Here is a 23662-nt window from a genome sequence, read left to right as displayed (position 1 = left end):
AATTATGGCAGCAAGGCAACAGGAATGAAAAACAACCTTCAGCATTCTGAAGACCACGCATACTCACATCCAATACACAGGCCACGAGGAGCTACGCAGAGCGGAACAAGTGGGACATAGTTTGGTGGAAGCCTGCAACACTACCGAGAAAGACAAGAGTCGTGTTGCCGAAATGCCTGAAGACTAGAGGAATCATATGGAGTTCCAACTGGAAGGTAACAAGTAAATTACATTTGGATTTACAATCCTCCTTTAAGAGCAGAAAATGAAAACCTATTTGGAAATGTTAACCAACAAGTACAGACAGAATGCTGACCACAACAGAAACTCTTGGGTGGAAGAGTTTGTTTCAAGTGGCTCAGACTTTAGCTCGCGGACATCAGGAAACATTGGAAAGAGCGTACACCAGCTCCAGAGAAGAAATCAACCTCAAACAGATGGAAGCAGTATCAGCAGCCAAGAGATTTAAAACAGCTGACTGTAACAAGGGAGATGCAGAGAAATACAAAGGATGCAAGAATTAAAATGGGAGTTAACAAAATAAACTGCAGCAGAGGCCTACAAAGGAATGAGGGGTAATGAAAAAGTTATAATTTAGCTAGTTGGCTGTCCCTTGCAGTGTTGTATTTGAATCAATATTTATATGAATATGCCTGATGAATATTTATTATGCAAATAAAAAGAAAACACCCTTGAGATACACACATTATGAAAATCAGATATTTGAAACCGAAAGAAAACATTTCTGGAAGATTTTAAGCTGCAAGACAATGAAGTCATTTTGTGTATTGTCAGAAAGCTATCTAAATGTCACAAATTTATGCAATATTTATAAAGGAAAATATGAGAAAAAAGAAATACCAGAAATATTGCTGACAGGGGAAAGACAATGCGCATGAAAGAAATGGCATGTGTAGGTACAGAAAACCTAACTCCTTGTCTTGTTGCTTTAGTGAGGGGTTCAAGACCACGTGTATGTCTGGTGACAGGCTGTGCGTGTGTTTGTGGATGGGGTGTATGCACATATGTGAGAAAATGTGCTTACAGACACATGGAGGCCAGAGGGCAGTGTCGGTGTCCTTCCTCTATGGCTTATCTGCATCTTTCCTCATTACTCATTAGCTATTGTGATTACAGATCTGTAAGTGAATCATCACCGAATCTAAACGAAGGTAAAAAACATAGTTCCGACTGTTCTGAGAACAGTCCAGCACCACAAGGGAAAGGAAAGGGAGAGCCTTGGCTCTGAAAAAGCTCACTCTACTGGGAGTGTCCACAAGGACATATCTGCGATGCTGAGAAAGCAAAGTGGGGTCACTTTTTTCCTGTAGACGCTGACATAGCACTAGCCTAAAGAGAGGGGCAGCCCAAGCTGTGGCTCTGGGTCAGCAGGTGGCAGTAATTCAGAAGAGGGACAGTCAGGCCTTGCGCTGGGCCTGAAAGGAAGCCCGAGATCTGGCTCAGCAGGCAAAGAAAAGGAATGATGTTGGAATCAAAAAGGGGTTTTGGCTGGGGCTTATGGAAAAGTTAATTGCAAGCACATTTGTTCTGCTTCTAAGAAAGCAGAGATATAAGATAAAGAGAGGAGAGAAATATCTAGGAAAAAAACAGTTATAAAACCATCAGATATAAAAGATTCCATGGGAATGCAGTTAAAATGTGACTTATAACTAGGTGTGGTGACGTGCATGTGGACTCCCAGCTACTTGGGAGATTGAGCCAGGAGAATCAATTACTTGAGCTTGGGCAAAATGGCAAGGTCCCATCTATATAGACAGAGAAATGATAAGGATGGATGGATGGATGGATGGATGGATGGATGGATGGATGGATGGATGGGGAGAGAGATAATAGATGATTGAAAGAGAGAGAGAGATGATGGATAGATGATGACTAAAAGGAAGGACAGATAGATGTGGCTTTAATTCTTAAGAAGATTCACTTGAGAAAGGAATAAAAGAAACTTCAGACTTCCTGTAGCATAAGAGAAAGACAAATCTATACCTGGGACAGGCAAATGAAAAAGTAAGAAACACAGAAATGCAGCTGGGGACATAGTTGGTAGAGGGCTGGCCTAGTATGTCCAAAGCCCTGGGTTCCATCCCTCACACTACATAAACTATACTTGGTGGTACACACCAATAATTTTGAAACTTAAGAAACAGAGGCAAGGGGCTGGCAAGATGGCTCAGGTTTAAGGCCTGAGTCCAATTCCCCATTACATATGCAAAGCCAGACACACAAAGTAGTTAGTGCGTCTGGAGTTCATTTGCAGTGGTAGAAGCCTCCGGTGCACCCATCCTCATTCTCTCTGTGGCTTCTCCTTTCTCTCTGTCTCAAATAAATAAATGGAGGCAAGAGGATCAGAAGTTCAAGATCATCCTGTCTTCATAGCAAATTCAAGGGCAACGTGAGCTACATGAGACTCTGTCTCAAAAACAAAAGAGGTCAGAAGGAAAGAAAGAGGGAGGAGGAAGGGGGAAGGTAAAGAAAGAGGAAATGTGAAGAAAGAAGAAATAGAGGAAGGTTAAATCTGCTTTCCCCATTTTAGACTAACCTATACTAATTAAGACCAATCACATACCACGGCCTGCATCAAGCTTTAGTTTCCGGCAAGAAAGCACAGAATGGGAAGGTGAAGGGCTCTGGGTGTGGCTTCGTAATGCAGCACTTTCTTGCCATGTGCTAAGTCCTGAGTTTGATTCCCATCACGAAAAGGAAAAAAAAAAACTAAGATATCAACAGCTAGTGTTACAAGCTGTTGGAACAGGTAAGGGGTCAAGAACTGTAGGGCTCGATCCAAAGCCACAGTCAAGGAGACCTCACTGAGGGAGGCCACAACTGGAAAACTCAGAGGAGGGTTTCCTGCAATGATGTATCAAGGCTGGCCCCAGCAGCTCTGTGGTGAAAGGTGCCCCCAAATAGCAGTTCCTAAGTCCTTGGTGTTTTGTTGATGTTGTTTTGCTTTTTGAGGCTGAGGCTGGACCATGGGAAAGGAGATGGTAGTAAGAACTGAAGTCTGAGAGGGAGTCACAGACATGTTGGCCCTGGAACATACTCTGGGTGGAAACCGCCAGTGTTGAGAGGCAGGGGACTAAACGCTTGTTGTCTTTGTGTTGAGATGGATCGCTTCTCCACCCTTGTTTCTCGCAAAGACGCTCGCCTCGCCACGGCGTCCTCGCGCATCAGAGTGGCTGACACGTGTGTGCGTGGAAAGCCATACCACCGGCTGCAGCCTTCCCCTGCGCCCTCCACTCGGTCCCCACTGCCGCCACCGTTGGAGCTAGTCTAAATCTCTGTAACAAATTCCTAGCAGGCGTGGTAATGCTTGTCCACCTTCAATCCATTCCTCCTCTCCAGACACCATAATTTCTTCGAAGTGCAAAACTTCTTCCCTTGCCTTGCCAAGCCATCCATCCTGCCGGCCTCCACGCTCCTGGAGGACATCCAATCCTGCTCTTGTACTGTAGCGGGCGTGTGCACTGACTGCTCCTTGTCTCTCAGCACCCATCTTCCCTCCATCACATCCCACGCGTGGCTCGGCTTCCCTCACCTGTCCCCCAGCCCTCACACAGCTGCTTATCCTCTGCTCCTGGGAGCCCCTCTTCTCTGCCCTCAGCTCTAACTCATGCGTGTGGTTGTTTCTATCCACCAGCCTGTCTACGTGTCACTTCCCTGGCAGCACATCCTGATGCTCACCCCTTGGCCAACCTGGCTGAGCGGCCCCCTCCTCTGACACATGACAAAGTCCTGTCCCTCCCCTGGTCATACTGGGCACACCGTCTCTCATGACCAGTATTGGGCGAGACCCCCAAGACTGGAGCTGCATCTGTCTTGTAACTGCCACAGGTTGGTAACCAATGAATTATATGTGGATTATTTGGTCTTCTATTAAGTGTATTATGTAACATTCCTGTGACGGATTAAAGCACAGACATTGATAACGATTCTTCAGAAAACACAATTGACAATGTAGGGGAATATTTGTGGCACATAATTCAGCTAGAGAAGCTCAATTGAAGAAAAATACACTGCAAATTTAGTTTCCCTAAAAAGGACATTTTAAAAAGAGGCTTCAAAGATATCCATCTAAAATCTAAAGTGATTCTCTCTGGAGGATGGAAGTACAAGACACTTTTTCTTTTCAATTCTTTGGAGCATAAATTTCTTTGCTAATCCATAGAAAATGCTAAAAATTTATTTTATTTATTTTTTGAGAGAGAGGGAGAGTGGGAGGGAGGCAGGAGAAAAAGGCAGAGAGAGGGAGGGCGAGGATGAGTGTCCAGGGTCTTTCAGCTGCTGTGAACAAACTCCGGGCGCGTGCTCCCCGTTGTGCACATGTGCAAGATTGCAAGCTTGCACCACTTTTGTGTCTCGCTATAAGTAGGACCTGGAGATTTGAACAAGTGTTCTTAGGCTTCACAGGCAAGCACATTAACCCCTAAGCCAACTCTCCAGCCCATTTTATTTATTTTTTAAATATTTTATTTTCATTTATTTATTTGAGAAAGAGAGAATGGGCATGCCAGGGCCTCCAGCCACCGCAAATGAAGTCCAGAGGCATGCGCCACCTTCTGCATCTGGTTTATGTGGGTCCTGGGGAATCGAACCAAGGTCCTTAGGCTTTAAAGGTAAGCATCTTTACTGCTAAGCCATCTCTCCAACCCTAAAAATTTATTTCAAATGTTATAGAACATCCTAGGCTATCGTAGAAAAGCAGACCATAAGCAAATAAGGTGAAAATGACTAATGACTGTCATCCCTTGTGGATGCCCTTGATCACAATGACCAGAGATTAGAATCTGAAAGTGGGGAAAGGACTTCAAATATGACAAATTCTTCTTATAAATTATAGTCATATAAAATGGGACAATTCGAAAGAAGACTGTTGAGAAAATTCCTAGCTCAAAAAATAGTTTTGGAGAAACCTAATATCAAACAGGATGATACTGTCACAAGAGATGAAATTAAGTTGGAAAAATGGAGTCCAAAAAAAGATTTAGTTAGTTTCCCATTGAATGCCACATGTTCTCCTACTAGAATGTCATGGCTCTGCCTGTGGGATAGATGAAAGGTGCCATGATCTGAGGAGGGAGGGTTTTTCAGTGTCCTCCCTTTACATGAAATGGCGAACAAAAATAGAAAGTTAATAAATGAATAATTAAAATTAAAGAAAATATTTATTAACCAAAAATAAAATATGTTAAGGTAATTAGCAGGACATTCTTTCACTTTCCCAGTGTTATGCTTGGTCAACTTTATCCCAGATGGGGTCTCTGAATGCTATCTTAAGAACCCTACCGGACTCAGACCCTGAGCACTTCAGAAGCGGCCCTGGGACTGTCCCAGGACAGATTACTACACAGTTACGGATGTAAATTTCCTACGTCTCTATCCTCTGCCGTGCCTGACCAAGAGCAGCGGCATGTAGACAGCTTCTGCTGTAGGGGAATGAAGGCTACATTTACTTCCAGGGTATTTGTGGTTCGGTTGTAAAGGATCATCGCGTGCCATTGGAAAATAATGGTGTCTACATTCGGCTTCTAGTGTGGAGATGTAAGCCCCTAGAAAAGAGGCCTTTCCACAAATCACAGCTGTAAACTCCAGCCCCAAACCAAGACAACAACTGCACCTCAGATTGCAAAGTGGCAAAACCATGAGGTGCTTTTGGGGTTTGGGGAGCTCCACCTTGATGGTGGCTACAGCTGTGACTGTGGGTCAGGATGCCAGCTTTAAAGCTGCTTCCTGTGAGGCGGGAGGGATGGCTCTGTGGTTAAAGTTACTCCATCTGTCCTGAGGGGCTACAGGCAGGATCCCAGGGACAGCACAGAACCAGGAGAAAGGGAGAGTGCTGGGAAACAAGAGAGCCAGATTGGGGGACTCTCCAAGTATGCCAGGGTCTCTGAGTGACGCCAAAGCATGAGTGGGCACAGGAAGCACAACGAGGTCCATGCCTTCCTCCTGGCTGCCATTCTTGAGTTTGTCATCTGTCCAGGAAGAACCACTTGTCTGCTTGAGCAAACACTGGTCAATCCACCCTCATCGTATGGGAGATTCCTCCCATATAAACAGTGATTGTTGGGGGAGAAAATGATTGCGGGGACAGTTGAGAGATATTCATTCATTCACTCACTCACTCATCTAAGTGTCTCATTGTTTCCCTACATTCTAGGTGCTCTGAGACACAAACCCATTCAGTAACACTGCTCTCGGTGCCCCGGAGCCCCCCAGGGGAGGAGTGTGTAACAAGGGCCACCACAGGAGGAAGAAGGTGAAAGAGCCAAAGCTGTGGTGTACCTGGGCTCACTAAGGCTGGAGAGTCTCGGGATTCATCTGTAAAATGGCACAAAATGTCAGCCCTGCGCTTTATTGCAGGGGAGGACTAGGCGCGTCTCAGTCACTTGTTCTGTCAAGCACTGCTGCACGCACTGGAAGGTCACAGTCCCGTTAATCCTTAGCCCCTTTAGGTAGGCACTAACCCTAATACTACCTTTACTACGTCGGTGGGAAAAGGAGATGTGGAGAATTATGTTTAAACGTCTCCCCAAAGTCACTTGACCAAGCAAACTCAAGCAGCAACATTGACTTAAAGCTCGGCTTTGACTTGCCAAATGGCGCCGAACAAGCAACTTCACAGCACAAACGGTGCTCAGCGCCCAGTGGCACTCAGCCAGGTCACAGGACTGCCACTGTGACCGCACTCGCTGCTGCTGTTACTAGGAGTTGCAAGAGGAGAATGAGAGTTGAAGTTTGAAACGTAAACCAAATTTTCCTTACATTTTACTTATTTATTAATTGTGTGCATATATATTGGACCTGGGCGGACAGACTTTGCAAGCAAGTGCCTTTGATCACTGAGCCATTTTCCCAGCCCTAAACATGAACTTCTAATGTCAAAAAGTTATACAATTCTAAGTAATTTGGGGGTGCGTATCTGGAAAAGAACCTTAAGAAATTGAATTTGGGTTTATATGCCAGATAAATTCTACCTCTTTTTGAAAAGGAAAATGTAAGGACATCATTCATTCATTCATCAGATGGTCACTTCTAACTGCCACCTGCTAGCTATGAGCTGCCCATCAGACATCAGCATGCGTCCCTCAGGCAAAAAGAAAGAAAGTGGGAATTAGGGGAATGGCTTAGCGGTTACAGCATTTGCCTGCAAAGCCTAAGGACCAGGGCTCGATTCCCCAGGACTCATGTAAGCCAGATGCACAAGAGGGCACATGTGTCTGGAGTTCGTATGCAGTGGCTAGAGGCCCTGGCATGTCCATTCTCTCTTTCTCTCTATCTGTCTCATAAATAAGTAAATAAAATATTTTTTAAAAAAGAAAGAAAGCTGAGACAATGCCCAGCCATTCACTAAACAACAAAAGAAAGCAAACAACAAAAATTCTTTAAACTATTTCTCTTTAAACTATTTCAAACACACTGGGTGACACATTAAAAGGGGGGAAGGGGAAAAGCTCAATTATAAAACAAAAATTAATAAGCATGGACCAAACAGAAATCAAACTTTACTCACTGTTCATAAGTCTTATAAATACTGATTTGTGGGCTGGAGAGATGGCTTAGCGTTTGCCTGCAAAACCAAAGGATCCCGGTTTGACTCTCCAGGACCCACGTAAGCCAGATACACATGCATCTGGAGTTCAGCTGCAGTGGCTGGAGGCCCTGGCACACCCATTCTCTCTCTCTTTCTCTCTCTCTCTCTCTCTCTCTCTTTCTTCCTCTCAAATAAAAAAATATATTTTTTAAAATAAAAATAAAGAAATAAATACTGATTTGTTTCCAAAAGGTGCTGCTCTGATTCCTATGTGGGGGTGACTTTGGGATGAAGCCTCATGTGAGGGGAAGAACCGTATTCTATTCTGGCCATTGGATGTATGAGGACACACTGCGCATTTCGTATGTAAATACGTGCAGTGGTACACAGTGTTAAGAGAACGCCTCACCAGGCTGTGCACACAGGATACCACACGCAGCAGCCAAGTCCCAGACCTGCACGACGCCTAAGCCCATATCAGGTAACATGCTTAGCTGCTGTCACATGACACTACATCTCACAGATGATTCTTGTGTGTGGTTACTGCCTGTAAATCCCATTAAAATGAAAAGCATTACCACTGAAGTCTGAGTTGGACAAGAGGACTTTTATGGGTAGATTAGTCAAGCCTATAAAATGCAAGAAAACAGAATAGTTTGGATAAACTCTTGGAGCAACGCTGCAGTAGGATTAACCTAAAGGACCTTTGGGCCTCCATAAACGTTTAGAACCCCGACCTCCCCCGTGACACTTAAGAGAAACAAGATGGATTTCTGCACTCAGAAAAGGGTTGTTAAACTGATACACTGGAGCCAAAGACTTGGAAATAGGACAGCCATCAACTGTCACCATTTTATAACCAGAAGAGACAAAAAAGTATGCCGCTCACTCAAAGCGATATGACTAATTAATACGAACTAAAACAGCTAACGTATTCAGCACTCATCACTGCCCATGCGCAGAGCCAAAGGCCAGTCCTATTCTCCACACCACTTGACAAGATTGTGCTAAGACCTTCCTACTCTAAAAACAAGGAGCTTCGGAGAAGCAAGGCAAGGCAGACAAGATGCATGTGTCTAGACATCGAACCTAAACAGCATGGCTCTGAAAGCCACAGTCAAGGCCACTGGGCTCTGCAGCTTCATCTTGAGTCCCAGCTTGGTTTCCTGTTCTCTAGGCCAGAGAACGACATCTGGTGTTCATGCCGGGCTGCGGTGCTTCTGCCTCCAGGTCATAAGAGCCTTACTTAGCATCTGAGCAACTCGGCGCCCCATTCTGGGTGTCCCAGCACTGGGTTCCCCAGCACGGTGCTCATCGTCATCGTCAGGGTGCAAGAGCAGCTTGCACAAATTCTCCAAGTCTGTACTTACAGGCAGAATGTGTTCAGTGTCTCCAGGGAGCTGGGGAGGTAGCTCCGTGGGTAAAGGGCTCTCTGCACACGCGTGAGGACGGGAGGTAAAGATGACAGATGCAGAGTAGCATCCAGATTTTATTTGCATATGTGTTTAAACACACCCACACATTTAAATGTCAGTATGCAGTGATAGTAAGTACATATAATCACAACCTTCCATGAGGAACATTCATGAAGCTTAAAATTGAAGGATCTCGGGCATCTGAACCCCACCTGAAGACTCTCTGAGGGGAGTATGCGCCGCAGGACCCCACGCCAGGCCCAAGCTCCCGGTCTTCAGGGTCGCTCAGAAGAAGTCAGACAGGAGAAAAGACTCACAATAGCTTTGCTTTTATTTCTTGTAGCCCGTACTGTACTCAGAATGTGAAGCTATTCTTCCCAAATTGGACCTAGAGAAAGATGAGTAGTATTCCAAAGAAAAACCGGAGTTCGGTGATGACAGAGAACCATCTGCGGACGAGCCCCTCCCGCCAGTGTGCATGATAAGGACTCAGCTCTGTCTTCACTGACTTTGAGCTTTTGGAAAGGGGTTCTAAGAAGGCAGGAATCTGGGCTGGAGGGATGGTCCAGCCGTTAAAAGTGCTTGTTTGCAAACCTTGACAGCCTGGATTCCCTTCCCCAGCACCCACCAAAAAAAGTGGCCCACGCATCTGGAGTTCGCCTGCAGTGGCAGGAGGCCCTGGTGCAACCATTTACCCTCTCTCCTTTTCTCTCTCTCTTCTTCTCTCAATCTCTTTCTCTCCACCCCTGCTTGCAAATAAGTAAATAATTTTTTTTTTTTTTAAGAAGAAAGCAGGAGTCAAAGAAACAGTTCCCAGGAAAGAGAAGAGATGACGATGGAAAGAGTTGGAAAGTGCCACAACATAAGCAGGCAAAACTCCTCTCTGGAAATCCCAGCTTAAAAAAAATTCTGGCCTGTAAAATACTGGTGTTGTATATGAACTCTATTATACTGATCAAATAAAGGAAAAACAATTAATTAATTAATTATTGACTAAGAATTTAAATAATAGGGACATTTAAAAGTTTTAGAACAAAACAAACTGAGTTTATTCCATTCATGTTTATGGTTCTAAAATAACCTTTAAAATGAGCATCTTGGGGTTTGGTTTGGAGAATACGTGATGAGACGGCTATGGGACGTGGTTGGAGAGCCCTGGAGCCCAGCCGCTCCAGGCTCTGGTTTCTGGCTGTTTGTCCCCGTGTGCCTCAGTTGTCCTGCTATAGAAATATGTGCTTCATAGTATTGTTATGAAAAACGGGCTAGTAGGCAAAGCAAATAAAATCTTACTGTTGGCTTTTATAATTGAATTATTTACCAAATATTTCTCACCCTCCTGGTAGCATAAAATATGACCTGCAGGCAAGGTCTTGGGACAGCAAGAAGATAAACTACTACTTCCCACAAAAGGTAATTGGGAAGTGAGTTAAGAGCTGGCTCAGGACTGCAGAGCATTTTGGATTTAAGGTACTTTTAAACTTGTTTGCAGGGTGTGGCTGGTGGGGGAGGGATCCTGGAGTGCAGGCTCTTTCTTGCCAATGGGAAAAGTGTATCTGTTACAATACAACCACCTAAGAAGAAGGGCAGCCATAAGAAGATGAGATGTTGTCACTTGCAAAACGATGGATGGAACTGGAGGTGATTGCATTAAGGTAGACATGTCACACTTACCACAAGTTCATACTCTATCTTGATTCAGGTAGTTGACAGACTTAGACCGAAAATAGATAATAAGTAGGTAGGTAGGTGGCATGAGAAGAGAAGGGGTAAAGTTCCAAAACCTCTGGCTGGGAAGACTTCTTTGGTGCTCCGACCTGCAAGGCACCTGTTGGTCATCACTGTGCGCAATTTGTCTAGACACCAGCTTCGCTAACCGTTGCATAATACTATAGGGCTGCACAGCCTGGTGAATAGCAAGTGCTCAGAAAAATCTCTATTGACATGAAAGTGAGAATCCCTATATCCCCATCCAAGGACCCTCCTTCATTACTGGAATGATTTTGCGCATTCTCCTCTCTTTGAGCCTATGGGGGGGGGGGAGTCTCTCTGTGACTTGTAGTAAAAATTAAGGAATAATAATCAAAGCACTTAGGGGATGTTCAAGTTCTTGTCAATTGGATAGGACCTTATTTAAATTAGGTTAGCCCCAGGGCTGGCCTGTGAGGGATTTTCTAGATTAGGGTAATTGAGGTGGGAAGAGCTACCTAAGTGTGGGCGGCACCATTCCTCGAGCCAGGGTCCAGGACTACAGGAAAAGGAGAAAGCTGGCTGAGAAGCAGCATCTGTTCCTCTCTGCTTCCTCCCTGTGGACTGAACGTGACCAGCTCTGTGCAGGCTTCCACTGCCGTGCGTTCCCCACAGCGAGGGATCGAAGCCTGGAGCTGCGGGCTGACGCAAGTCCTCCTTCCCTTGAGCTGATTGGTGTCAGGTATTTGGTCTCAGCAATGATAAGGTAACTAATATTATATAATATATAATTACATAATATGATATGCATATGTATATAATTATATGATAATACAATATTATTTGGTACCATGATGACCTTCAAGTCTGCCCTTGACTGAAGTAGGTGACGGGAGGCTCACCCGGGGTGTCCAAGCTCTGAGGAACTGCACGGCGCTTGTGGAGGAGGGACAGAAGGGTCACTTTCCCAGTCGTCAGCCCTGCTGGCGCCCACAAGCTTTCCTACTTGTTTGTCTCACTGCCAGAGAAAGACGAGGGAGCAGGCTCAGAAAGCACCTGGGACCCCATCACTATGGAAACCACACTCATTACCAGCACATGCAGCTGCAGGGAGACTGAAAAGCACAGGCCTCAGCCATCCTGCCCCCAAGCCTGGCCACGCGGTGCACCCCACCTCCAGGCCGGGGACACTTGAAGGAGATGCTCCCGTGTGCAGCTAGGCTCTGAGTCGCCCCTCTGCAGAAGACACGGCTCTATGCAGTTGTCAGTGTCGGGCCTGGGGACGGGAGCTTACATGATGGTTTTAAGGGAAAGAAGGTCTAATGCCATGTTATTCTCACAACATTAAAGGTTTAACGTAATCCCCTCACAGCAGAAATGGGAAGAAAATTTCCTCCAAGTACAAAATCATTCCTTAACACCTGGTTCTACCTGTGATTACCTGCTTCTTTTCTAGCAATGAAAGTGTCCTTAAAATAAAAGTAGCCTTAAAGCTATGACTCCCCAGGTGGCTGAAACTCCCTAAGACATTATAAAGTTGATATAAAAGCCAAAGCAGATAAACTTTATGTTAGTGTTTTTGTGTCAAACAAAATAGAAATGTTATGTGAAATTTCACTACTACAAAGAACCCAGTTTAGCCAGGCATGGTGGTGCACACCTTCAATCCCAGCACTCTGGAGGCAAAGGTAGGAGGATAACTGTGAGTTCAAAGCCAGCCTGAGACTATGTAGTGAATTCCAGGTCAGCTGGGCTAGAGTGAGACCCTACCACGAAAAACCAACAACAACAAAAAGAACTTCATTGAGCTAATTTCATTTTCAGTGTACACACCAAAATTCTTGGGTTGTGTCTAATATTCAAATATAATGGTCACATTTTTCTAGCATAGAGCTGAGAAGGGGATTCTCCTCTGAGCATGATGACACTGCCTGTGGTCCCAGCACTTGGGAACAGGAGGCCGGAGAATCTGGAGTTCAGGGTCATCCTTAGCAACATAGTGAGATTCAGGGTAGCTCAGGCTACATGAGAGTCTCTTTTTAAAAAGGGGGAGGGGTATCTTCTTCTGGTTTTGCTTTGTCAATGAAACAAAATAGAAAGTTCTCTCATGTAGACTTTCTCAGAAATTTGAAAGACCAAACTGATCCAGTGGATTCATGATTTTAAATGGAAAGAGCAAAGCTGTCGTGGGTAATGGTTGCCGTTTTACCTTCTGGACATTGGCAGGTAAATCCGCTGAGGCTGGAAATGCATGTGGCTCCATTTCTGCATGGGTCAAGGACACAGTAATCGATCTTGGACTGGCAAAGCTCTCCAGTGTACCCTGCAGGAAGAAAGATGCCCATGGTATAAAACACAGCATTCTAAAAGCATCATGAGCCACCCCCAGACACTCAGTGAAATGCCGCTCACAGGAGCAGCAGCCTTAGCAAGGACCCCGCAATCCTTGACCTTCTGTAGTTTGAGAACCAGGGACCGTCAGCATGCCTGAGAGATGTGGTTCCTACGTCATTCCCTTTGTTAATCCTTTACTCTGAGTGCCATCTCATAAGCTGAAACAGAACGTCATCTGGACATTAAGTCCAAAGAGCAGCTTCCTTCTGACCTAAAACTTCCACTGTTGCCCTGGGACCAAGAGACATGAGGGCCACCTTTCTTGGGTGACCACAGACCTCACTAACAAGATGAAGATGACATCTGGGTGTTAAATTTTTTAACTGATATTCGTTTAGAACTAGAAGAATCTGTGTGTTACCTCTGGGACATATCCCTTCATTATAAAGATAAAGAGATTGAAGCACATAAAATGCTAAGCACATTAATATATTACCCTTAATACTCATTGAAGTCATAAATGCAACTCCACATTCTCTGTGGAGCCAGCCTCCCATGGTGAGCTTGTTGGAAAGTAACATAATCGTGTGTGTGATGAAAAAACCAAGAACATAAATCTCCTCCAACACCTGGGTGGCCAAAAGCTTTAAATAAATCCCAGAATTTTATTAATTTTGAAAATGAAGCCCTCCAGAGACAAGTTTGAGGAAAACAACATACTAATATGCTTCACATTTTAAAGTGGGCAATGGTTATGAAAAAACTTGGAAAACACAAGATATAAAACAGAAAAAAAAAAAAAGAGGCTGGGGAAATGGTTCAGTAAATGAATCACTTGCCACGCAAGTGGGAATGCCTGAGTTCAAATCCCCAAAGCCCATGTAAAGATAGACACTGTAGCTGGGCTCACCTTTAATCCCAGCACTTGGGAGGCAGAGGTGGGAGGATTGCTGAGACTACACAGTGTATTCCCGGTCAGTTTAGGCTAGGGTGAGACCCTACCTGGCTCCCCCCCACCCAAAAAAATATAGACACCGTGGCAGTAGGGTCTGTAATCTCAGCATGCTCAGGACAGGAAGGGAGGCCGACACAGGACAGTCTCCTGGCAGCTCACAGGCCAGGTGTCCTGGTGGACACAGCTGTGAACCATGAGAGCCTCAAGGCAGGCAGAGGTAAAGAACCAGCATCGGAAGCTGTCCTCTGACCTCCACACGCACGCCGTGCCATGTGTGTGCACACACACACCACATACACACACACACCACAAAAACACACCCCACACACACATACCACACACACACACACACACACACCACACACACACACACACCACACACCACACACACACAACACCACACACACACACACAACACCACACACCACACCACACACACACCACACACACCACACAAACACAACACCACACACACACACACACACCCACGCACACACACACCCACACACCCCCCACACACACACCACACACACACACCACACACACACACACACCACACACACACACACACCACACAAACACAACACCACACACACACACGCACACGCACACACACACACACACCCCCTACACACACACACCACACATACCACACACACACACACCACACACACCCAACACCACACACACATACCACACACACACCACACACACACCACACAAACATAACACCACATACACACACACACCCCACACACACACACCCCACACACACACCACACACACACACACCACACACACACCACACACACACCACACACACACACCACACACACACACCACACACACAACACCACACACACCCACCCACACACACACACCACACACACACACCCCACACACATCACACTCACACACACACCCCCCACACACAACACCACACACACACCCACACACACACACCACACCCACACACACACCCCACACACACACCACACACACACCCCACACACACACCACACACACACACCACACACATACAACACCACACACACACACACCACTCACACACACACCATACACACACACCACATACCACACACACACACACCACACATACAACACCACACATACACACCACTCACACACACACACCACTCACACACACACACCATACACACACACACCACACACATACAACACCACACACACACACCACTCACACACACACCATACACACACACCACATACCACACACACACACACCACACATACAACACCACACATACACACCACTCACACACACACACCATACGCACACACACCACACACCACACACACACACACACACACACACACCACATACCACACACACACACCATACACATACACACACCAAAACTAAACAAATACTCAAATGTCAGCTTTCGTCATACTATTTGTGTGGCAGGACCGTGAATAGTCTGATGATGATTCCTTTCGTTAATTTTTATGCAGATGTTTTTATACAACTTTGCTCATGCTGTAATGTTTCAAATATTCCGAGTACAGTCTAGCTACATAGAAACTTTTCCTTCTGCATTATTACTTTTGAAGGACTGTCAACTCTGGCATCTGATATCCACAAAAATAAGTCAATGATGAGAGATGATTTGCCTGAGCTTTGATTTCCTGCCAAACCACTATAAATGACAGACTGACAGAAACCAGGCAATCACTCTACAACTCTGCTTGTCTTCACATGCCTCAGAACAATCCAGAACATTCTAGATCACTCATGGATATGAGAAAATAATAGGTTAAACCTGCGTTAGATTAAAAAGTCTAACACCAAGACAAAAAGCTACTTCAAAATCCCCAAACAGGGCCTAGGAAGAAAGCTCAGTTGGTCAAGTGCTTGTCGCACAGGCATAAGGACCTGAGTTGAATCCACAAAACCCACTTTTTAGCGAGCTTGGGGTAGGTACAGTGATGCACATTTACAATCTCAGTGCTGGGGAAACAGCCAGGAAGAGCCCTGGGGTTCAGGGCTAATCAATCAGCCTAGCCTATTAGGGGATTTCCAGGCCAACAGGAGAGCCTGTCTCCAAAAAGGGGGAGGGAGCTGATAAGATAGCTCAGCAGTTCAAAGCCCTTGCTTTGTCTGATGTTCCTTTGCAGCAGCAAGAGGTCCCTTAGCATGTCCATACACAAATATGTCCATAAACAATTAATTAATAAATAAATATTTTTTTAAAAAATGGGAGGGCATGGCATCTGAGGTACAGCACCCAGGGTTGTCCTCTGGTTTCTACAAGCACACAATCCACAAACATGCATATATAAACACACATGAAATGCAAAACATAATATTTCAATATGATATTATGTTAAAATATTTTCAAACAATAGCTCTTAATTCAAGGTGTAGGAGACTGAATTGTTTCCAAGAGAGTGCTACCTACAAACAACTTTTGGCTAAAACCAATAGCTGCAACATAAAAGTTTTAGGATCACTTTTAATGACCTCTTTAATTGATGTTTAGTCCCATTTACAAATTTAATTAAACATTTAAGCTATATTTATTAATATCAAATTTTCCCTTTAAAGAACTACAGTTGTGTGATAACATATAAATATTTCCTTACACTTAATTAGTTCTTGTAGGCCTAATAATCTAACACTATGAGTAAGGTGAATCTGACCGCTGTTTGATACTTCAAAATTGTATGCAAATTGTCAAACATTTGGCTGTGGTTTAGCACTCCTAGTATGAGAAATAGGTTACAACCCATGTTGAGATGTTGATCAGAGAAACCTACGAGGTCCCCAAAACAAGACAGGCCCCTGTCAAAGCACTTGATTACCTGCCTGAGGTGAAAGGCAAGACCCTATTTCCAAAGACACCACATGCTGCCAACGCAGAAAATCAGGAGATCTGGGTGAATGTGGAAGGAAGCCAATTCCCAGATGGTTAGCTCACATAGTGCCACAAAGCACTACCTGAGCTGCAGGAGGAAACAACCAGCAAGGGCATGAACAAGCAGGCACACTGCTATGGGAAAGCAACCACCTGACAAGATGCACACACCTGTGCAGTGGTAGCACCCAGCCTTGGCAGGTGGCCAGTGGCTCCCTGATTGGCTATGAGATCTGCTTGGTGGAAAGGAACCCATAGCTGGAACTGGAATCCAGGTCAGAATCCTATAGAAACCAAGATCGGGGACTCCAATGAGAAGATCCCACCAATCTTTGTCCAAAGGTGAGGCTACACCCATCAAAATATCTCTAAATCAACAAGGCTTATCCCCTTTAACCTATCCTGATCTCACTGGACACTGGAAAATCTGTTTTTTGTTTTTCATTTTCAGAAAGCAGTGGGAACTGAGGACAGCCAACATCTATCAACAAGATAAGGATAAGTTGATTCCCTAGCAGAAGATGAGCCGCACTCACACAGGAGATAGGGCTCAGGCGAAACCACAGAGGAGCTGTTGAGATGAGCAAATGTCTGCTTCCAGGGAGCCTGACATCCTGCACCAGGTTGATGGAGACAGACACTGAGGACGCTCAGAACTCACCAGAGCAGAAGTCCAGAAGCTGCTGGGAGCTCAGCACTAATGGGAACATAAAGCACACCCACCAGGGCTCGGGGAATTTTGGAGAAGAGGGGCCAGAAAGAATGTTAGAGCCACAGGGTGGGAGGGAGTATCTATGGGCATTCTCCCCGACCGCAGTGACTGCCGCTGCCGTAGCTCATAGCCCACAGCCATGGTGAGTGCCAGCAATTCCACTACGGAGGCCCTCAGTGGAGTGGGGACGGGGAGGAGGGAAATTGTGGTACTCACATGTGATGTGTCCATACAAAGTTTCTACTTAATAAAAAAATTAAAAAGCTATAAGTCTAAGAGGTTAACTCACATTCTTTTTTTAATATTTTATTATTTATTTATTTATTTGAGAGAGAGAGAGATACAGAAATAGGCAGCTAGAGAGAGAGAGAATGGGCATGACAGGGCCTCCATCCACTGCAAATGAACTCCAAATGTGTGCGCCCCCTTGTGCATCTGGCGTACATGGGTCCTGGGGAGTCAAACCTGGGTCCTTTGGCTTTGCAGCCAAGTGCCCTAACTGCTAAGCCATCTCTCCAGACCATTAACTCACATTCTTAATGTGTTTAGTGTTTGGGGTTGCCACAGTAGTTTGAGGAGCCTACTAGAACCAAGTGAGTGAAGTCCTACATTGCTTTAGATGGTCTCATATAAAAGTTTTCACACTCAAAAGGCAAATAGTGCCCCTTCCATGATGATACCACATTGAGACTTCCCCCTCTGAACTTTAAAGTCTTTGAGTATTTTTAAAGTATGAGAAACGTAAAGTTGTGGTGAAAAAGACAATACATAACTAGCTAGACCTGTAACAGTTGAGTAGAACAGGTCTGGATACCATGTAGTGGTCATTTGTGTGTGTCCTGAGAGAATTTTCTGTAACATACATAGACAAGAATTTTGTCCCTGATGATTCACCACAAGTTTCCGAGTGGAAATCTGGCAAAGAATGGAGAAAAGGTAAGAGCATGCAAAGAAGGCAAGAGCGTCATCTAACTTCCCTGAAAATGCACAGAGGCAATGAGCTTTATTCTGGTTCCCAACTGAAGAGGTCTATGACATAACAGCGGGGCAAATATGAATAACTGTCTAAGCCTCCGCGCCCAGCTAGTGATATGGCTGCTCGTTATAGCCAGGCCACAAGCATTCACAGGCCACCTTTGGAATTATTTGTCACAACCCATCATGCCTTTTATATCTAGTCCCAGACATTACTGCCTCTCGCTAGGAAGGGTGCTAGCTATGGCCTCCCACTCCATCCTCTTTACACTGGCTTTCTCATAATCTATTCTCTACAGGGCAGCAGCCAGAGAAACATTTTTTCCCATTCCATCTATAAATAAACCCTCTCAGTGGCTTTCCAAAAGGTATGGAATGAAACCTAAACACTTCACCCAGTGGCCAAAAGGCAGGACATAATCCGGCCTCCTTGCTCCTCATGTGTGTCCACTGCCTCCATCACCACAATGCTGTAGCCTCATTCTCTTCCTAAACTCACCAAGTAACATAGCCTTCACCATCCTTTTCACACAGTGGCCTTAGGACCAAGTGAACATGTGAGAAGGACACAAAACATAACACTGTCATCTACTAGTGACATCACTGAGAAACAAACTAACTTTGAGGGTCTCTGGGGAAGGGGAGAACTACTTGAGATAGAATTTCATCTGTAAGAATCAGGAAATAAATATAGCAGGGGTGAGAAGTAAAATGTTACTGTTGTGGTTTTAATGGAATGTCCTCATAGCCAGAGGTGTCTGGAAATTAAGTTTCTAAATTAGTCCTCAGCTTGGAATGTTTAGGAAATGGAGATCTTCTGGGAAGAGTGTCATCAAGGGTGGATCCTGCGATGGAGTCCAGCCCGAAGATGTGTTCTGGCCCAGCTTGAGCTCTGGCTATTCTTTTCTCTTTTTTTTCTTTCTTTTTTATTTTTTTATTCCTACTCTCCGTTGTGGATGTGTGGAAGTGAGCCAGCTTCCTCCACCACGGTGAAGCTTCCTTCGGAATCTGTAAGCCTGAAATAAACCCTTTACTCCCATCAGCTGCTTCTGGTCAGGTATTTGCGTTAACAAAGAAAAGGTAATTACAACAGTTACATGGAAGGTTAGAGTACCTAATAGGAGGCCATTAAGTCACCTCTAAAATCAGGTAGAAAGATGTGAAAATATCTTAAAGAAAGCTTTGAAAAAGTAAAATCCAATCGCATATGGAAAGAACTAATTATCCTTAACCACAGTGGGGGCTACAGGGGAAATCATCACAGCGCATCAAAGCTGCTTCTGGAATACAGGGGATGAGTGGTGAAGCACATGCCGGCTTAGAGCCACCTGCTGCTGGATGGGACCCAGGTGAGGGAGGGGTCTGCAGGTCTTCATCTCCTTGCAAATATCTCCCTGGGATGCTCAGGTCTTTGAGTCAGCCAGCTCTATTTCATTTGTGACAAGAACTGAAAATAGAATAATAAACTTCTCCTGCTGGTGGTGCAAGTTTGAACCACACATGAGGCAGAACCGCGGTGTGCTAATGTACAATGGCTCCATAGGCTCGTCTGTACGAACTTTTGGTCTCCAGCTGGTGGCGCTAGTTTGGAAGTTTGTTGAAGCTTTAGGACATGAAGCCTTGGTGGAGGAAGCTAGTTACAGGGACCAGGCCAGGATGTGTGGCAGCCAGGCACGTGTCCTGTCTCCTCTCTGCTTCTGAACCCCAAGATGTGAGGAGGTGAGGAGTCCATGCAGCCGCCAGCTGCCACGCCTCCCCTCAAAACGATGGTGATTCTGGAGCTATGGTGAGCATCTCGGTGTCAGCTACAGCCTCGGGTTTTAACTGTGGTCATTAATCAAAAATAAATTACCCAGCTAAACATTTTCGGGGGTTTTTTGTGGGTTTTTTATTTGTTTGTTTGTTTGTTTGTTTGTTTGTTTTTGTTTTTCGAGGTAGGGTCTCACTCTGGTCCAGGCTTATCTGGAATTAACTCTGTAGTCTCAGGGTGGCCTTGAACTCACGGCGATCCTCCTACCTCTGCCTCCCAAGCTAAACATTTTAATTGGAATCATGTCTGATAGATTCTCCCTGACACTACATCTTCTCAGTTGTGATGCATTCTGACATCCCAAACATGCAAAAATTAACCAAATACAAATACCAAGCAGCAAGGCCATGAGCTGAGCCTACACCAGGGGGAACTGCTCTTCCACAAAGCAGAGAAGCAGCATGGGAGGAACACTGAATAGGCAGAATCCCAGGGAGCGTGCATCACTGCTGGAAAATGAAAGACCATCTCAAAGTACCGCATTTGCCATTGTGATATCCTGCATGTAAACTGATCCAAAATTGGCGACTTGAAGATACTAACCAGAACCCACAGGGTCTTATTGTTTCTTTGGAAACGATTCTGACATGACAAACATAGGTATGTGGAACAACTGGGGAGGCTCTGCCCTAGCCTTGTGCTTTCAAAGCAGGCTGACCACAAGCAATGACATTAAACAAAAGAGGGGGCAGGTCACAGTGTGGCCTACAGAGAGATCCAGTTTGTGAAACAAGCGCCAGGCAGGAGATGAGCAGATGCATTTAAGAAAGGTATTAAACCATAAATTCAGTCAGTGGGCATTTACAGACTATATTTTGTGTAATGGACTTTGAGAGTGCTTGATTTGATATACTTTTATATTTGGGTAAGGATTATAACTTAATATTGAGTATAATATGGACAGAGAATGGCTAAGTTTCTCTAGGATGCTCAGAATGGATGAAAACTATACCCTTTGGAGTACCTTTTATTTCAGACAATATAACAAAGAATCACCTCCCTCCCCCCCCCACCCACACACACATACACACACTCACATATTATTAATGACCCTGCTTGGACCCTTCAGGTGAAAGAAATCCTTTGAGAGGTCAAGGACAAAGGACATGACATATAAGAGAAGTTGACTACATGACTTGTGTATTTTTTTAATTAATGATTTATAGCTTTTTAAAAGCACACGCCTTTCTTTCCAACCCCACAGGTTTGTGTATGAAATTTATTTCACAATTCTTCTACTGAAGTGAGAGCTATTCCCCTCCATGGCTTTGGCTCTGTGAGAACCTAATTGTTTCTTTGCAGCCATGTCCTGAAAGCTTCCAAGGTGGGAATTGTAATGAGAGCTATTTTTAGAGTTCCTGGTCTTTTTATAGTCTGGCCTGTGCAGTGAGGTGAAGCTACTAGACTTGAACAGAAAGCCTCATGATACCGAGAAAGCCCACCAGCCTCAACCCTCACCCTTGGGGATTTGAGCAGATGGTACATCCACTGCTGAGATGCAGTGACTACTGTTAGCACCCTGGGGCAAGAAATGAATAGCAGGAACCTGTGCACCATCAAGATAATCCGTCTCTACAGGGCGCAGTTTCCAAGTGGGGAGGCAGACATTGTTCAGCGCCAACATCAGCTCTGCTGGCAAGGGAAAACTACCATGCGGACAGATACAACAAGGGCTAGCACCAAAGACCTATGACTGGAGGTCATCTATAAAACATAATTAAAATGGGAACACGAAATATGAACAGGTGATGAGAGAGATGGCAATCAACAGAATCAGAAAGCTTAATCTGAAGGCTGGAACAGAACCAATCACATCTAATAACTAACTATGCAAGCAGTACAGAGGAAAGGACCGTCGTGGGAGTCAGAGTAATGTGCTATTCAGCTGAATGAGCTCATGTAGGCACTGACTCGACCTTCATACCCATCACGGGTGAAGCGAGGACAGAGACAGCTAGGTCCCAGGATGAGTCCAAGCAGCAGCAACCGTGTCGGTCAACTGCACCCTTGAGCCCCACACAGCAACTCACGTGGTGCTTGGGAACACTGCAGGTGGATCAACATTTTGGAGATGAATGAGGTATATGTACAGATTTTGGAACTGCAAAGCAATGTGCCAACATAGTTTGAACTTTCAGTCCGACATAGGAAATTTAGGACAGTGGTCCCCAAAGTGTGGTCTCCCAGAGAACACCCTCAAACTACCTGGTAACACATTAATAATGCATGTCTTCAACCAGGCATGGTGGTGCACACCTTTAATCCCAGCACTAGGGAGGCAGAGATAGGAGAATCGCCTAGAGTCTGAGGCTACCCTGAGAATAAATAATGAATTCCAGGTCAGCCTGAGCTAGAGTGAGACCCTACCTTGAAAAAGAACAACAACAACAAAAAAGCATGTTTTCACTGAAGTAGACTTAAACACCCAACATGTTTCAAGGAATTCTGCGGAAGAGGGGGGCAACTGTAATAGCTACAGGTTGGGACATCACGCCCAGAGGCATTGCCTCCCCCCAGCAACTGACAGCTGATCCTACAATGCATAACCCCCCCCCACCCCACAGGGAATGCCTGCAACCCCACTGAGGAGGGTCTCTGGTGGAATAGGGGCAGGGACAAGGGAAAGGATGGCACCAACACAAGATGTTCCCACACTAAGAATGTCTGTAATTAATAATTTTTTAAAGTATGCTGGTGTTTTCCTTCTCCTGCCAAAGAAGCTATGGGGCAGTCTTAGCAAGCGGAAGATCAAGAAGCCTGCCAGATGATCCCAAGGAAGGCATGTAGTAACCTGGGGGATGATCTGCAGTTACGAACTTGAAATCAAACATTACAATTATTACTCATCTAAGATTTTATATATAACTCAGATTATGGGGGGAATCAGAGAGCAATGGATCCTTAGTAATTACACCAGTAAGACATTTACTTCATATGTGAGTGTCCTTTAGCCAATCAATACACCTGGCACCGCAGTCTTTTCAGACCTAATTCCCTATTCTTTAAGAGAATTGGTGATTGGTTTCCCAAACCCTAGCACAGAATCAAGGACATGAGAAATAACTCATTATATAAATGTCTGCGCAAAGACATTACTGATGATTACGAGTGAAGAGAGGTTCCGATAAAGTGCTTCTTACTAAGGAAGCCCTGGAGACTGTCCCTGAGAAACTGAAATCAAAAGAGAGGACGAGGGAGATAGCTCAGCTGGACAGCGCTTGCCTCATGTGCCGGGCCCTGTGTTCCAGCCTCAGAGCTGGAGAGAGATCTTAAAAGTTGAGGAATTGAAAATGCATGCCATGTAGGGCTGTGAAGATGATGGCTCCACA

General features: G+C 45.0%; 1 protein-coding gene and 1 non-coding gene across 2 annotated transcripts in view; one reads left to right on the top strand and one right to left on the bottom strand.

Moving 5' to 3' along the window:
• Window positions 1-23662, bottom strand: part of Dner (delta/notch like EGF repeat containing) — a 355088-nt gene that overhangs the window by 80019 nt on the left and 251407 nt on the right. Inside the window, exon 8 of the mRNA XM_004662814.2 lies at window positions 12857-12970. Coding sequence (XP_004662871.2) covers window positions 12857-12970 — 114 coding nt within the window. The remainder of the gene's footprint in view (window positions 1-12856; window positions 12971-23662) is intronic.
• On the top strand, window positions 5008-5142 carry LOC123460523. Its single transcript, XR_006637070.1, has one exon. It is a non-coding gene; the product is annotated as a small nucleolar RNA SNORA29 (small nucleolar RNA).

Source organism: Jaculus jaculus, chromosome 4 (assembly GCF_020740685.1).
Source record: "Jaculus jaculus isolate mJacJac1 chromosome 4, mJacJac1.mat.Y.cur, whole genome shotgun sequence".
Taxonomy (NCBI): Eukaryota; Metazoa; Chordata; class Mammalia; order Rodentia; family Dipodidae; genus Jaculus; species Jaculus jaculus.
The sequence above is the reverse complement of the archived record's forward strand: the minus strand, read 5'-3'. Positions and strand labels throughout refer to the sequence as shown.